Below are 16,188 nucleotides of genomic sequence, written 5' to 3'. Positions count from 1 at the left end.
CGACAAGCCGGAAAACAGGCCTTGGTGTTCATAGGGGCTAACTAAAAAGCGGACAGGGCGGCAACTGAAAATCCTCCTTTTCAATGGGAAGCCACCGTTTACCCTAAACGCTGACACTACCCAATAAAAAGGAGGGGCGGGGCTTACAGACCCTTTTAGAAATCTTTTATTTACAAGATCTCTCGGAGAGGCGTGGCAGCTTCGCTGCCCATGCCCAGCTGAGACCTAAAAAGTGGGTGATTTGAATGCCAGTGTAAAGTATAGATTTATAGAAGGGTAGTTGTCGGTAATAGTGATGTATCTTATCTCTGGGTTCTGAGAGACATAATAGACAGCTAGAGCTCTTCTCTGAATGGCTGAAGTCACTAAAACCGCAGGGTGCAAACCCTTCCGGTTATTAACAGATGTCCATTTGCAGTTCTGTAAAGCTTCCATATTAAGCATTCAGTGTGAATAGTGGATTGGAGTTCACCACTGTAATGTCACAGTAGTGACAACAGTTCACTTCTCTGACATCAGCAATGGTAAGAGGTGACTTTCCTTGTAAACACCCATATATCTATATTGAACTGTGGAAGACAGTGGCTCTCTGAAAAGTTTGGCAGGGGTTGTGGCTAAGCCTATCTTTTTATGCGCCGAGTTCTCCGGTCTGACTGCGGACTCTCAGCAGTCTACACTTACTATTAACTCGTAGTTTGTATCAAAAATATAGTCAACGTTCACAAAAGTGTAAGTTTACCTTTGTCAGTCAGGCTCTATAAAATTATATTGACCAAAAGTATTGGTTAGTCATATGAAGTATATGAATCAAAAAGATCCAAATGGGTTATTCACCATAGAAAAATATAATATCTTGATATTGGGGTGTATTGTGTTTAATATTTTGCAAACTCTAAGTGCTCCTCAAACATCATTAAAATAATACAAAAATATGTGGGCTGTAACTGGCCAACACGTTTCACCACCTGAAAGGCTGCTATACATTTTTTTTCAAGGTAAAATGTTGTATTGATATACAAAAATCAATATTTTAAAAAACAAAAAATCAGAATGTATCCTTTAAGCAAACATAATACATACATATTGTAGAAAGAAAGAAACAGAAAAAGAGTAAGAGAAACAAAATCATAATATAATGATACATTGCAAATAAAATGATACATTGTAAATACATTTCCGGGTACTTAGTGACATTACAAGATGAGAGAAATACAACACATTGAGATTGCATAGAGAAAGAAACATTAAGAAAAAATAAAAATATATTGTAAGCTTAGTATTCCTCAAAATATTATACAGTTTACACTTATAGAAAGCATATACTATAGTGCGTAAATGTAAATGGTGTTAGGGTATGTTGCATAAATGTGGTACACTGCACACATGATCAGTTTTGATAGGACATGGTAGTGCTAGCGTGTTTATATACATGCATGTGGGGGGGTCATAGAAAACGTACATGCTAGCCTTTTTTGGAAAGGGATACCATTAAGCAATACATTTGTATCCGGGTCAAAATAAAACTGTTGGAAAAACAAGAGAAAACTCTAAGCTTGAAGTAAAAACCGTCACATAAGGCACAGGTGAATGTCTTTTCAGTGCATAAAGCTCATAATCATACACAGGGCAGCTTACCGAAAGCCGTCTTGTTATAGCCTAGGATTCCAGGCTTACTGGGAAGATCAGTTCGTCCAAAACATTGAAGTCAAGGTAGTTTAAGGTGAAATCAAGGAGGCATCACGTTAAAATGGCTCAAATTATGAGCAAGTGCCAGATACGAGTGAAGGAGAAACACAATGCTTACCTTATGCATGTACAGTCCATCGGTAACAAGTCTCTGTGGTCTCAAGGGATAGGCATTCCCTGTTGTTATGTGGTTCTTAAGGTGATGGTCACGAGCGAGAGAATTTATGGCCAGTTGGTAGTAATATTACTACTGGTACAAAAGTCATGTGCGTCTAAGGTTATGACGGTAGGTGACCATGCTGTGACCATGAGGAACAAGTTAAAAAAGGCAGTGACCATCTTATAATGGGTTAGTCAATGTATAGGGGACAAGAATCATTTCTATTATATCGATCAAGACACTGGTGCAACATTACCCGTTGGTTATGGGAAAAATACTGGTGCACTGAAATAGATCAGACTGATTCAATTTTGGATTCAACCTACCTATAGGTCAGTCATTTAAGATCCAAGAATCAGCCCTGTCTAGGTCAGGCAGACCCCTTAGATCATTATTCCTAAATTGGAAAGAAACCCTATGCAAATGTAGATGAGTAGTGAATAAGAAGAGGGATGGGTTTCACCTTGGAGTTTTCAGTGACATCGCAGAAAACTACGTTCTCTCCTATTGTCTGTTATGTCAGTCCTAACCCTTCATTGTAAAACACTTCCACTGTTGATAGTTACCCATTTATAGTTCATAAGTAGTGCTAGCCAATATATCCTGAAATTTGCATGAGTCCAGATAGTGCAATCACTTACTCAACCTTTACCTACTCAGAAGTTTAACATCAAATTCTGAGGGTTGGGGAAGCAAACATTTCCCTCTTCAAGCTTTTAAACTCAAGGGCCAAGTACGCTGAACATCTAGTTTTTCGACACAGAAAGGCCTCAAATGCCTGCACAGAAAGCCACTGGAGCAAGAATGAGAGCTGATGCTTGAGAGAGACAAATTTACTGCCAAGTTTTCCACTTTTATAAAAACATTTTGGGAGACCAGTTAGAAGGGTGATATAGAGGTAATGCGCAAATATGAGGGTAGTAATTATTTTGATCACTGGTGATAAAGTTATTAATAGTGAGAGTTGGCCTTCATGAATAGAACTAGACAGCTGAGGAATATGTTGGCAGTTAGTTTTTTCGCTCGTTGGCCCAACAAAATGATATTAGAAGGTGACACCAACCTACAACACACACAATGTTGTTCTTGAACTGACAAACCCACAAAAAACATTTGACTAGTTAGTTACTTTATGTAAGATTGCCTTTACAAAATGGGATACATTCATTGGGGCCCAGAACACAGTTCTGTCTAGTGCCTGTAGAGCCATCGGCGGCCGGCCCAGGTAAGCGCGGTGGGCAGGGCAAGGCAGGGCATGTCAGGGTGGGGAAGCCGAAAGATGACGGAATAGGTATTAGTTATTTATTTAATTGAACCTATTCCGTCGGCTGTTGAGTTGTCTCCTCCTACCCCGCCCGCCCCCGCCTCACCCCATTTACCTGTGCCGGCCGCCGCTGTGTAGAGGATTATAGTAACCACAACTCCAGCAGGCTTCTTTTCTTACCAATTATTGGCTCCTTCCTTAGGCTTTGAGTGGGCTTTGGCTCAACCCAAAGGAGTATTACTCTAGTACCTCATGCTATTGACTATATGGTGTATCATCCCACCTTCCATCAAGTGCTTCCATTGGCATTCCTGAACGACTATTTTACATTTGAATGTACACTCAACCATCACACTGTTCAGTTATTTACATTCTTTATACATGCTGTAGATAAAGCAATTCTTTTTGGCTACTTTTTTCTACAACACTCTCAAAGCCAATAGGGCAATCTTTAATGTCATTAACAGCATTTATGCTTATAGCATAATTGTGAGTGTCCGTGGTTACATGCGTTGACATGTTAAAACCAGACCTACTTTTCCACCAATCCAAGTAAGGGTTTCATCAACCAGAATTGAATGCCTTGTTTTGTCATGTCCAGTAATTTGAAGATAGTCAATTAATCATAAACCAGCCAGAGCACCACTGAGCTATCTACCACCGACTTGAAGAACCATTAAAGGGGTTGCAGGATAAAGGAATGCTGCACCTAACAGGAGAGTTCACAATATCACATAGCAACAGAACTGCACCTCACTCAGAAGAGCATCAACACACAGCTGAGTCATACCTGGCATGAGTCACCCTGATATTCCAGGGGGCAGGAGCATATCTCCACATGGTACGCAGTACTTCCGCGACCAGAACTGGTAGCTTCCTCCAGCCCGACCTCGGCGAGGCTCAGTCTCTGGGTCTCTGTGAAGTAGAGAGCTCGGATGTGCAGAGAGTCGAGCCTGGACAGCACCATCATCATCTCCTCCCTGGACACAGGGGTATTGCTGCTCGCATGTCTGAAATTACCCTAAAACATGAAGTGATTGCGTCACATTCAGTGCTTAGTTTGTAAATAATTAAGTGCCAGGTCCTTTTGGAAGGCAACTGCAGCCTGTACCACCATACCCTGTCAGCGCTGCCATTGGCAGTACCAACCTAACACCTAAGCATCAACATCCTATAAATTTGACAATTCAAACAATTTCGGGCCACACAAAGCCATAATAATGGCATGAGAGGCTCGTATTATTCGTTTTCAGTGTATATTGACTTAATACACATGGTTGCTGTGCTCACCTCACAATTAAAAAATACAACTCCCCCATGTGGCAGGCTGTCACTAGACCTGGTGCTGACATTTAAGTGCTGGTGCTGAGCACCGGAAACCACAGGCACAAACTAAGCACTGGTTCACATCCTACCGACCATCATCCACCATGATTTGTGTTTTCCCATTTTTTAAATACAAAACTGTAAACATGCAAGCGTGTAAATATCTGTCTAACAGATTTCGAGATACAGTTTTTTCATTGTGCCCCATCTGTTAAACGTGTTCCTAATTTATTTATTTTTTAAATCGTTTGCACATAAAGCAGTTATTTGTGAAAGATTATCCAGGGCAGATTTAGAGGGGAATCACAATCTCCTCTAACCTTTTTCAATGTGCTCATATGGCATAAAACTATTTCAAAGCCTGCAGCTATTAGGTGGAAGGAAAGGATTCTGTGTAATCTAAGCCTGCATGTATGGACAGATTTGGGATCGGTCTTTGATTAAACCTGCGTCATTTGGCAGCCCATCCCTTCACTGAAGCTTTATCACGCTTTCCGGCAATGTATACTTGAGGCGATTGCTCCATTGGCTTCTTTTCGTTTCATTTGTTATGTAGTGTTTCGTTACACTTTATTCGTTTGTCTCTATGTAGATCTTTTTCTTTTCCACTATCAATAATTTCATCTTTTGATTATTTTCTCTCATTTCAAATCTTTAAATTACATTTATTCCAACATTCTGTTCCTTCTTTCTAGCTTTTATTTCCCCTGTTCCCTCTAGCTTTTTACTTATGCATGTATTTCTGTGCATCCGTTTTGCTATTTATTTCGTTTTCTTTATTTTCCACATTTACTATTGATCTTTTCTAATTCACAACACGTTTTGTACATTTGTGTCTTTCTACTTTGTTCGCTCTCCTTATCCTACTTTATTTTCTAGTGATCTTTTCTTTTTGTTGTCTTTCCATATGTCATATCTATCTTTCATGAATCATTACCTTTCTTTATTTATCTTATTCAGTTTTCCTTATTGTCACTATCTCTATTTCCATTTCTTATGGTTATTACTTTTATATTTAATCACTCTCTTTTTTGTCTTTTTATTTGGTCTTCTTTTTTTTGTTGCTCTTCTGCATCCTTTCTAAATCCACGTTTTTGTATTACTTTTGACTCTTTCTTTCCCGATCTGCACTTTTTCTTTCCCCTTTACTTTCTTGTTTTTTACTTGTAAGGTTGTGTCAGATAAAAAACAGCTAAACAAAATTGAAGTGGTGGTAATGAACTGTGTATGAAAAAGTTAACAGAAGTTAAAATCCGTCGATTAAGGCCTAATTTAGACTTTGGCAGATGGGTTACTCCGTCACAAACAACCAATGTGCAATCCGCTGTATTGCATGTTCCATAGGAATAATAGAATTGTAATACAGTTGAGGAAATATCCATCATGTTTATGATGAAATAACCCAGTGCTCCAAACTTTACATATGGCCCCAAGTTAGTTACAAATCCTACCCTGCTATGCATTGCTCATAATCTCACAGATGACATCACAGACTGCATCAAAAGTAACATCATATATCATCTTATGTTTGACATAATCAATGACACAACTTAAGCTGTAATGGGGCAGATGTGCTGCAACCAGATGTGTCTTAGCATTGCAAAGGACCAATTCAGTGGGCTCTTGGGGTAAGTGTGCTGAACACTCTGCCTTTCTGACGGGTAGGTCCAGGTTCCAGAGCATTCAGGGTTTTTCTGAAGCAGATGGCCAGCTTTCTTACAGACTTGCCCAGCAGACCGTAGGGAAAGAGTGCAGGGGTCACATCCGCTTCGATCTAGGTATACATTAAGGCTGTGTCCATTGTGCTCAGAGGTGGTTGTGAGCCGTTTCTTTGCATGTAATTACATCATAAGTCATTACATCGTGCCCACAACATCTGAAATCAACACATTGGGAGTACCTTTACATCCCAACTTTGAAAATAAGTTTATAACACATTTATATGTGTGTACATAATTTCTATATACTCATTTTTATATACATATTACACAATGGCCATTGCCGCTGTGTAGTTATATGAGTCAGAGAGATTTTGGTTTTACACATATCACTAAGTAGGAGTGCAAAAACACAAGGACACAAATTTAAGAAGTTTTAGTATTAGTTGAGGGGTTGAGAACCTACTTCAAATTATTTTAGTAACTAACTCAATCAATCAATCAATCATATGTTTTTTGGGGGGATTAATGCAATAATACACACAACTAAACAAAGTGCAAGTAACATATATAAAAAGTCATTGTATATACAAAATAACAATTTGAGAACTTTCAAATGTTTTTACAATTTATTAAAATGTATTATACCAAAGTTTTAAAATAGGAAACCTAGCTGCGACTAAGACCAAAGATGATAGGCACGCTTACATCAGTCGGAAACACTCTGGATGCAATAGGATAGTGTCAAAACACCATATTCAGACAGAATGATCAGTGTTATATTTTGTGTGATCAGGCTAAACTTGTCTCAGTTATCGATATAAATAGTTATACTTAATTATATCAAGTGTGCCACATTATGAAAAGTCTACAAGTGGTGTACCCGAACACTTCCGTAGTTTAGCAAGTTTGGTGTCGAGGGAGCTAACTTTATGTATCTAGCTATTAACTGCCATGGCATACAGGCAGTGCGGCTCCTCCGCTAAGGTGGTGGAGGGTCGTCCCACTGCTCTATGAGCAGTGCAAAACAAAAATGAAAAATAACAAGATGTTATTATAATTTTATTTTTCTGTGCGGGATTCGCAGCCAGGACAGGGCTGAGCTCGCCAGAGCAGAGTGCGTAATGGTTTGCACTCCCTAAGTGCGCATGACAGTTTGACTGGCCTTCTTGGGCTGGCTAAAACATCATGTGCACTTAGCATGTTCTCCACCTGTCAGTGTTGCACAGCCCAGTGGAGAACATGCCCAGACTCCCAGGCAGTGCCTGAGTGGCTAAGCAGGCCCCTCAGAGCAATCACGATGCTGCTGATTCAGCGTTGTGATTGGCTGGGAGAACATGGAAGCCTGGGTGCTTCCGATGCTGTCAGTGCCGAGTGAAGACGGAGGAGAGGCGTGCAGCAGCAGCAAAGGTAAGTTTATTTTATTTACTTTTTCATCCCCCCGTCCTACCACCCTCGTTTTGAGGCAGCCACCCCTGCAAACAGGCCGTCTGGCCCTAGCCTTTCTGTTGCCAAAAATGAGGACAACAATATTCTGGGGAAAACTATGTGCTTCTCTCTAGGAGTGGATATTTGATCTGACTAAGTGTCATGATCCCACAAATGAATATCTAAATGAAGTGAATCCCATGATGATTGCTCATTGCCAATGTGTGGAGAGATACGTAGTGGTTTCTTGACATTGTTAATAAGAAAGGTAAACAAGAAATCTAAAACTGTATGCATGTATAGTTACGCTTCAATGGTAAATAAAGTTTTTAAACAATATAGATAAAGCTCTTGGTGTCTACTGAGTGAGACATTAATCCTGGTAAAACATTTTATTTTTACATTTTTTATATGTTGAATGCTTCAAGTTGCTTTACTGTTCCCATGTGGGGGAGCATTTATGATAACTTTCCTCTCAGATGGCACATTCAAAGATCACACCATAGGTCTGGTCTTGGGTGCCAGCCTTGTGGCTTTGTTAATGTTTTCATTTGTTTCGTGATGGGTCTCTTCAATATAAAACAAGCATTGGCAAAGCTAACAGGCCTGGCATTTGCTGCCAACATTTTGTCTTAGTCAGTGCTTGTTTATTTTTGAGGTGCTCTCAGGTCCTTTCCAATATATATACAGCCATGGCCGGCAGTGGGAGTACCTGCAGGGCGGTGACTTGGGGAGGGGGAGGGGCAGGGTGGAGGGTAGTAATGTATGGATTACGGAGTTTACAGGTAAGTAAACATTTAAATAAATAAAACGAATTTGGGGATGCAGTGCACTCAACGAAATTCGCTTTATTTATTTAAATGTTTACTTACCTGGGAAGCTCTGTAATCCATACATTACTACCCCCCACCCTGCCCCTCCCCCTCCCCTCGTCACCGCCCTGCCGGTACTTCCACTGCCGGCCACGGCTGTATATATATATATCCAAAGGGGTGCAGTAGTGGGACTATTCAGTGGAGCTGGTCAAGCAAGGCAGGGCGCTGAGGAAGGCTACTCGCCGAAATGCATACGCCAGATGGCTGCGTTGCTTTGTCTGCTCAATAAAGCTGCTTTCTCCTTGAAAACCCCTCTGGTCTCCGCCCGTTCTTTTCAGGAGGGGAGTTATTTCATATATATATATATATATATATATATGCTGTGTGCGGTACAGGGCCGTAGAAAAATGTGAACAGCACATCAACAGACCAATGTACGAAGAGTGCTAGCTGAAAGCCCCTATAAGTAAGAAAATTATAAATATAGTTTTAGTAATGCCAGATCTAAAAATAAAAACAACACTGCTAAGAAGTATGTGTACAGTCCAATTAAAAAACAGGAGCTCAGCTGAGAGTGTCAGTGTGAAATAAATAATTGTACAACAGCACTGCAGGGAAGTGACTTCTCCCTTAAGAAATAAACAAGTGAAGGAACTAGAGAAGGATTCGACACACCACCTGGCCTGAATAAACTTGCTCTGATTGATAAGACACAGGGTTTGGCAACAGCTTTAATTTCTAAACTTCTACACGTTCAATTTTAGTAGCCAGTAAGTGTTAATTGCATCAGATAACATGCAATTGATTGCAACATCACTGTTTTAGATTTTCACGTTAGAAGGTTAAGGGAGACAAACACAACGTAGTGGAAATACAAAGTGATTTGGATTAGGAAATTATTCATTCAAACCCTAGTGTTTATTTGTACTCACAAAAAGGAGACGATGCAGTAATAACATTAATTTCGCTTTCAAATCAAATCCATAGTTTAAGACAGTACTCTTTAGAATGTGACTTGCGTAAATGACACTTTTTTCACAAAAAAACGGTATTTGGTACATGACTAAAAATCATTCAAAGAATATGGAATTGTTGAGTCAGCAGCAAACCGATTACGGGTCACTTTCTTATCCCTAATGGTATAAACACAAATTAAAGGTGTTTAAATCATATTTGATTTGAGTTGATCTTGGAGTGCTAATTGATACATGCATTCTTCTATTTACATTTTTAAATCTGAGTGGAATGTATCTATTTAGAGAAAGTCGTTTTTTTAAATTGCTGCACTATGATTTACTGTCTCTTTATTTTCTCTTTAAGTAGGTCCAGTGCGAAACGTGTAATTTTCATCAAAGAGGGTATCATATTTAAGTAAGGGGAGAGAGGATGATTTAAATGTTACACTTTGTGCCAACAAACTTTATATAACATTTTAGATGGATTCTGTTGTTTTCATATTATAAATAGTGATTTATGTAAACTATATAGTGATTTTGACTTAATTACAGACACATTGTTTTGTAAATTAATAGAGTGTTAATTGATACTAGGTTATTTAAAAAATAGCAATAGCTTTGTGGTGCTCTTACCTCTACCAGCTGGACACGCCCCTGATGCACTCGGTCTGGCAATGGGTTGATCACATCCACATAAACTATAGTCATTTGCTGACCCTGTTACAGAGGAAATCAGTGCATTAGATACAATTTATTCGTGTTTTAGGTCAGTTCACAAATGAATAACAGGACATAATATTTAAAATCAGCACCCTGTAAGGCTTTGTTGGACTATTGTCGCAGAGCGCAGCCCACAGTGGCTCAAGAAAGCCATTCTCCTCTGACGTCACACGGCAGCAGCAGACAATTTCTGCAGTTCACTAAGGCTACTGCCTCAGAAACTGATCTTCAATACTTTAAGCAAGCTCCTACAATGCAGGCCAGTGGACTGAGGACCTAAAACAAGGTGCCTATGTTTCCCGCATTCTGGGGGGGAGGAAGGACAACCAGAGATGACTGAAAGAGAAAGAGAACAGGATAGGAAATGTGGGAAAAAGTGCTGTGACCAGGTCATTGGGTAACTACTGCCCCTGGATGTTTGGAGCTTCATATCACAATAAATGTCCCCTAATACTTGTGGCAGACTATTGAGACGCCGTGTAATGGGTCCTTCACTTTCTTTATCAGTAGATCAAGTACATCAATACAAAGTATATTGAAGAGAACAGCAAAAGTCAAGAATATGACTCCTAAAAATAATAAGAACTTGTACTGCTTCAATTACTTAAGTTTGAATTGAATGTATTTCTACTTCGTGGATCAGGCCAATGGGATCAGAAAGGTGTATGAAATAATAATTAAGATAGGTACATCAATATCTTTTCTTCTAGTGGAGATTACCAGACTTTGTCTAAGGTTATTTTCTTACCATCGCTAGTGGCACTCACGTACTACGAAGAGACAGAATTATTACAGAAGAGCCCAAGAAAAAGGAACTCATATATGTATATGGGTAGAAGGTCCTGGTCCATGCTGTTTGGCCGTATAAGGGTAAAGGGACATGAAACCATATAAAGATATCTGGTGGAGCTGTATTTCCAGTCACATGTGTGTGTCTGTGTGTACCGTCTCAGCAATTTGTTCTTCCGAGGTCGATACATTAACCCCTTCACTGAGGCGGTTATTCCGCTGCAGCGCTAAGGGGGAGGCGGGGCCGCGTGGCGCTCCCGTGCTTGTGACGCAACCGCTCCGTCACGGCCCGCGGTTAGAGGTGTGCTTGTGACGGAACGGTTCCGTCACGGCCCCGCCTGCTCTTTAGAACGTCAGCGCAGGCGCGGAAATTTGAACCGCGCATGAGCGGCGAGCGGGCCGTGACGGAACTGTTCCGTCACCTGCAGTGCCCACCCGAGGCTCGTGACGGAACGGTTCCGTCACAAGCATGGGAGGGGTTAAATTGGCTACAGAATTGCAAAACTACAGTTTTAAGTGCACTATAGAAACAAGCTTGCACTACCATAGTACTGCACTGATATTCTGTTACTGTGGGTGTTATATTTTGACATTGCCTTTATTTGTCCAACAGTTTTCTGTACCAAAATCCAGTGACTCCAAGAAACATGAAACAAGGATACATTTCAGAAAGGAGAACTGGACCAACAGATCCCATAATGCCACCCGAGGATGTTTTTTTTTCATTTGAAAAGATGTGTCTGAACTAGAGTTAGAATTTAAAACCAAGTCATACTGTTAAAACGCCCTTCCAGCTTTTGAAAGAAGTGCGTGATATCTCTTGATAGTGATATTGCATCACCATTAGGGGCATATTTGCTAACTAATATTTTGTGCAATCCGGCGCAGCAAGGAAAGTTGCTGCCCTGCATTGCATGAACGAGAGCGAGCAGAACTGCGACATGTTTACAAACATATAGTGCAGTTTTGCTTTCTCCTAGTGCTGACACACTTGTGGGTGCCTAGAGCTAGCACAGGCATCCTTGCAACACGAAGCATCGGTGCCTGCGTTGTGGTTAGAATAGTTTTTGTACAGAAAGTTATACCTACCTGCACAAAAACTATTCTTATTTTTGCTCTTTGAAAGTGTGCTGCAGAAAGCAGTGGACATGAAGAGAGGAAGTAAAGAGGCGAAATAAAGATATTTCTCAGCTTAACACATGCCTCCGATAGACAGACCATTTTGGCACAAACCGATGTTTACTGAATTTAGTAAATATGGGATTGCATCAAAATACATTGGTGGATGTACGGGAATGCTCGTGCTACACCCATATAACTCCTCCCTAACACAAGGTAATCCAAGGCAGCTTGATGCACTGCCTTGCATTACTTATGTTTTTTACAAAGACACGCAAATTGGGCTTTGTATGGCTGTGTGAATCCCAAAATATTGTTGTATTGGGTCTGTGCCAAATAAGTGACACAACCAAATGCAAAATCATAATATATCTGGGCTGTGGTGCCGCAATTAAAGGGGCAGTTAGAGGGGTAAATGGTCATAGAGAACCGGAAGAACTTCCATTCGGAAACTAACCAAGGCTTGTAAGATCTAAAATATTGTCCAACAATCCTCTTCAAAAATAATCCTTTTTGTATCCTACACATGTAAAATTAAAAATTAGCTTCATTACCTATTTAACACAGTTCAATAATGTTAGGAAAAGAATACATTCTAAAACCTGGAAGTTTGCTTATGTGGCAAGTGCTGCGGTATCCTGCCTCCACAAATTAACCATCACAACTAATGTTGTGTCAAGCAACAGGTTTCAAGTCAAGTCAAGTCAATAAAACTTTATTCGGATCACAAGGTATCCATAAAAGTACAAGTGCATAAAAAGGAACATAAAAAGTTCACAAAACAGTTAAAAAAGAAGCATCGTAAATTCACAAAAGTTACATACAGGTTCACAAATCATGCATAGTTAATCTAGCTCGAACAGATGTACGCAAAAAAGTGCCAATGCGAAATATGAGTTCATCATTGTCCATAAATAATATCATTTGATGTGCATTTTCCAAGCAGATGGGCTTTAATTTTGTAAAATAGGGAGTTAAAAAACACTTAATATATTTCATGTAAAATTTGCAGAAGAATAAAAAATGCAACGCGGATTTTCCACTCGAACCATCACACGGACAGGGCAATGAATCAAGTTCTTTCTGATGGCCAAGGGGAAAACAAAGTGCAAATTTGATTGAGCCTGCCCTTAACCGGAATAATAAACCCCGTACCCATTGGCTCATTGGAAGTGTCAAATAATGGGGCAAGGGCGAGGTTAAGAAATCAAAGGTCAGATATGATGAAACAGTAATCTTAGAAGATTCCCTGTCTAGTCTTTCTTCAGCGTAAAGTGTGTATAGAGCATTTCTTATTTCATTTTTATGTGGGAGATTATCAAGAGTATTCTTGATAAAAACATTCCCACAATTAATGCTACAAAGACTGTTATACACACCAGAGAGCCAGAGGATATTCATCCGTTTATCACAGTTCCGACAATCAGAAATAATATTTCTGGAAAGTGAAGCCGCCGGGTTCCTCCAAATAGAAAGCCAAAGCAAGGCTGGACGAGCCCGAATGAAGTCCTCGATAAAATTCAAATTTAACTCATTATGACATACATATTGTGTGGTAGAGATAGGAACACAGAGCATCTTCCTAAGAAATCTATTCTCTTCCACTTGAATAGGTCCACTCTTGGCCACACCCCAAACCTCCGCGCCATAAGTGGCTACGGGGATACACTGGGCTTTATACATTTTTAACCCCTTCGATGCGGCCGCTTTTTTTCCCGTGTGCGGCCGCCGGCCGAACACGGGCGGGCCATGACGAACCCCAGCCGTCATCAGCACACGAGCACCGTAGTGCATGACGGCTGGGGTTCGTCACCAGCATGGAAGGGGTTAAGATAGCGGATAGAGTACCAGTGTATTTGGAACGGGGTAGGCTAAGGATTGAATTGATGGCCTTTGAGAACCTACTCCAGGAGTGAGCAATTTGCTCAGTCCAGGAGTTGTTCTCAGCAAAGACCACACCTAAATAAGAAGAACTATTAGTGGACCATAATTTGTCTGTACCTACCGAGATACTACCTAACTGTCGTTTGTTAGGGCCACAAGACACGATAAAGGCTTTTTAAAATGTTTTTAAATCAAGGGATTCCATATAATCAAAGAATCCCTTCACCAGAATGCGTAGAGCATTCGGTGTGCGGCCCATAAGCCCTGCGTCATCTGCATAAAGCAGGACGGGGAGGAAGTTGCCCAAGATTTTCGGGACGTCATGGGTAAGAGGGGTGAGGGTTTTATGCAGACCATTAATATAAATAATAAAAAGAAGGGGAGCTAAAACACATCCCTGTCTGGCCAATTCTGACACAAGCTTTCAAATCTTTGTGCAGATAAGCTAGGACGTGCGCAAGGGGCTTGTCTACGCTGTAATTCAAAAGAGCTGTCCAGAGCTTCGATCTATTTACAAAATCGAACGCAGAGGACAGATCCATGAAGGCGAGATAGACTGGCGATCTACTTGCGATGTTGTATTTCCCCAAGATTAAATTTAAATTAAGGCACTGCTCAATGGTTCTGTAGTGTAGTTCCTAGTTTCCCACTAGGCCCTGCGCATTGGAATAACATAAACAGTAGTATCGACGTGGAACTGCTTATATTCCAGGCCTCCACTGACTATGCTAAACTTAATTGGGTTGTGTTACCAACTAGCTCAGAGGTCACTGGAAACTTTCTTCTCTGCATAGGAAGTGATCAGCTTCCTTGGCACAGACAAGAAGGGATTCAGCTTTCCAACAACCGTGCAACATGACAACTTTGCTCCTCAGATCAAGAGTCGATCTCTAGGGTCGTGTGAAACAATAGACACAGATTTCACCCAGTCAGTCTAGTGCAGTTTACTTTCACAGCATGTAGAGAATAGAGAGACGGGCGTGTATCAATAAAGGGTTAACATTTATTGAACAGTCTTTCTTCTCGTACAAGAAAAATGTATTGCCACAATTGCAATAACTGTTATTATAAAAAGTACGTACAGTAAGATAAGAATAGCGAAATAGAACTGTAAAAGCATTGATATGGTTTCTTAGCCATACAATGGTTTAAAAGTAATAAAACATATATACAGTCATATATACATTAGGCTAACATACTCAACTGGTGCTTCTAACTAAGCCTACCCCAGTGTGCCTGACCTAAGCCTAACACGTGAAAAGGGGGAGTAAGTAAGTAGCTTAAGTTAAGTTGGTTTTGCCAAGGTTTGTTTCAAGAATTCTCTTCTAAGGGTTTAGTCAACACCATACCTCTGAATAGAATGATGGAGGATTGGTATCTCCTTCAGGGGTCTCTCTCGATATCCCAGTCACCCGCGAGGGTAAACCGGAAGCGCCGGGACTGGATTTCTCTGCACGAGAAAGGCAGCGGCTTCTCTCAGCGCGTCGGGAGGAAGGAGGGGTGACAGCGTCCGCGGGCAGCTGGGCTGGATGTCTTCGCAGAGGACGGCTGCACGGCTCCTCAAGCGTACTGCACCATAGTTCGCGCTGTAGCGGCGATAATGGTAATCAGTAGCTTCACCACCACAGGATAGCAGGCTGCAGCGACAGAGTGCTAGTTTTTACCAACACGGGGTCATGCAGGCAGCTGGCATCAGCAACAGGCAACGCACATTGCTTAAGGCAACGTTGGTAATATTTATACCTGACAGGTGCCGGGTTTGACGCAAGTTTGCTGGACATAAGACGTCAATTAAAGATGTCACTAGGAAGTGACAGTTATCAGTTGCTCATTAGAGTTCCATTACTAATCAAAACATAGCAAGCGGGGATTTCCAGGTTTGCTAAGTTTTTATCTTGTTGAAGAACTCGGAGTGTTATCTAGGAATATCAGATAGTGACTGCTGCTCTGTCATTGCACTAATTGGTCGCAAAGGAAGTAGCAGAGAGTCATGCTGGAATGTGGCTCTGTTCGTGTGAGGCCAGAGATGACTTTACAGAAAATCGCACTTGAACGGTTATGCCAATATAGGGAATAAAGGGCTTTATAGCCGAATAGGGGCATAAGGTCACAGTATCGATCAGGAACCTAGATAAGCACGCAACACCCACTCCACGTATACATGTCCATCAAAATTACTAAAAACTAAGCAATTAGGTGTATGTGTAACATTGCCCACCCCAAAATACATAAATGCATTCGAAATAGGCGTACTTGAAATACATGGAATTTAGGTACTGTACGTTTTTTAAAGCATAGTAATCATTCAAAAGGTATTGCATATGAAATCAATGAACGATTATGCAAAAAGAATTACACATGAAGTATCTCTGACAGAAGAAAT

The 16,188-nt window shown here is 40.7% G+C and overlaps 1 protein-coding gene across 1 annotated transcript in view; it reads right to left on the bottom strand.

The window, feature by feature from the left end:
* LAMA3 (laminin subunit alpha 3) overlaps positions 1 to 16,188 on the bottom strand; it is a 1,118,674-nt gene that overhangs the window by 180,484 nt on the left and 922,002 nt on the right. Inside the window, exons 41-42 of the mRNA XM_086917979.1 lie at positions 9,927 to 10,010; positions 3,901 to 4,131 (exon numbers count right to left, since the gene is read on the bottom strand). Coding sequence (XP_086774105.1) covers positions 3,901 to 4,131; positions 9,927 to 10,010 — 315 coding nt within the window. The remainder of the gene's footprint in view (positions 1 to 3,900; positions 4,132 to 9,926; positions 10,011 to 16,188) is intronic.

This window comes from Lissotriton vulgaris, chromosome 4_1 (assembly GCF_964263255.1).
Source record: "Lissotriton vulgaris chromosome 4_1, aLisVul1.2, whole genome shotgun sequence".
Lineage (NCBI taxonomy): Eukaryota > Metazoa > Chordata > Amphibia > Caudata > Salamandridae > Lissotriton > Lissotriton vulgaris.
Note: the sequence above shows the minus strand (reverse complement) of the source record. Positions and strands in the feature narration are given on the sequence as shown.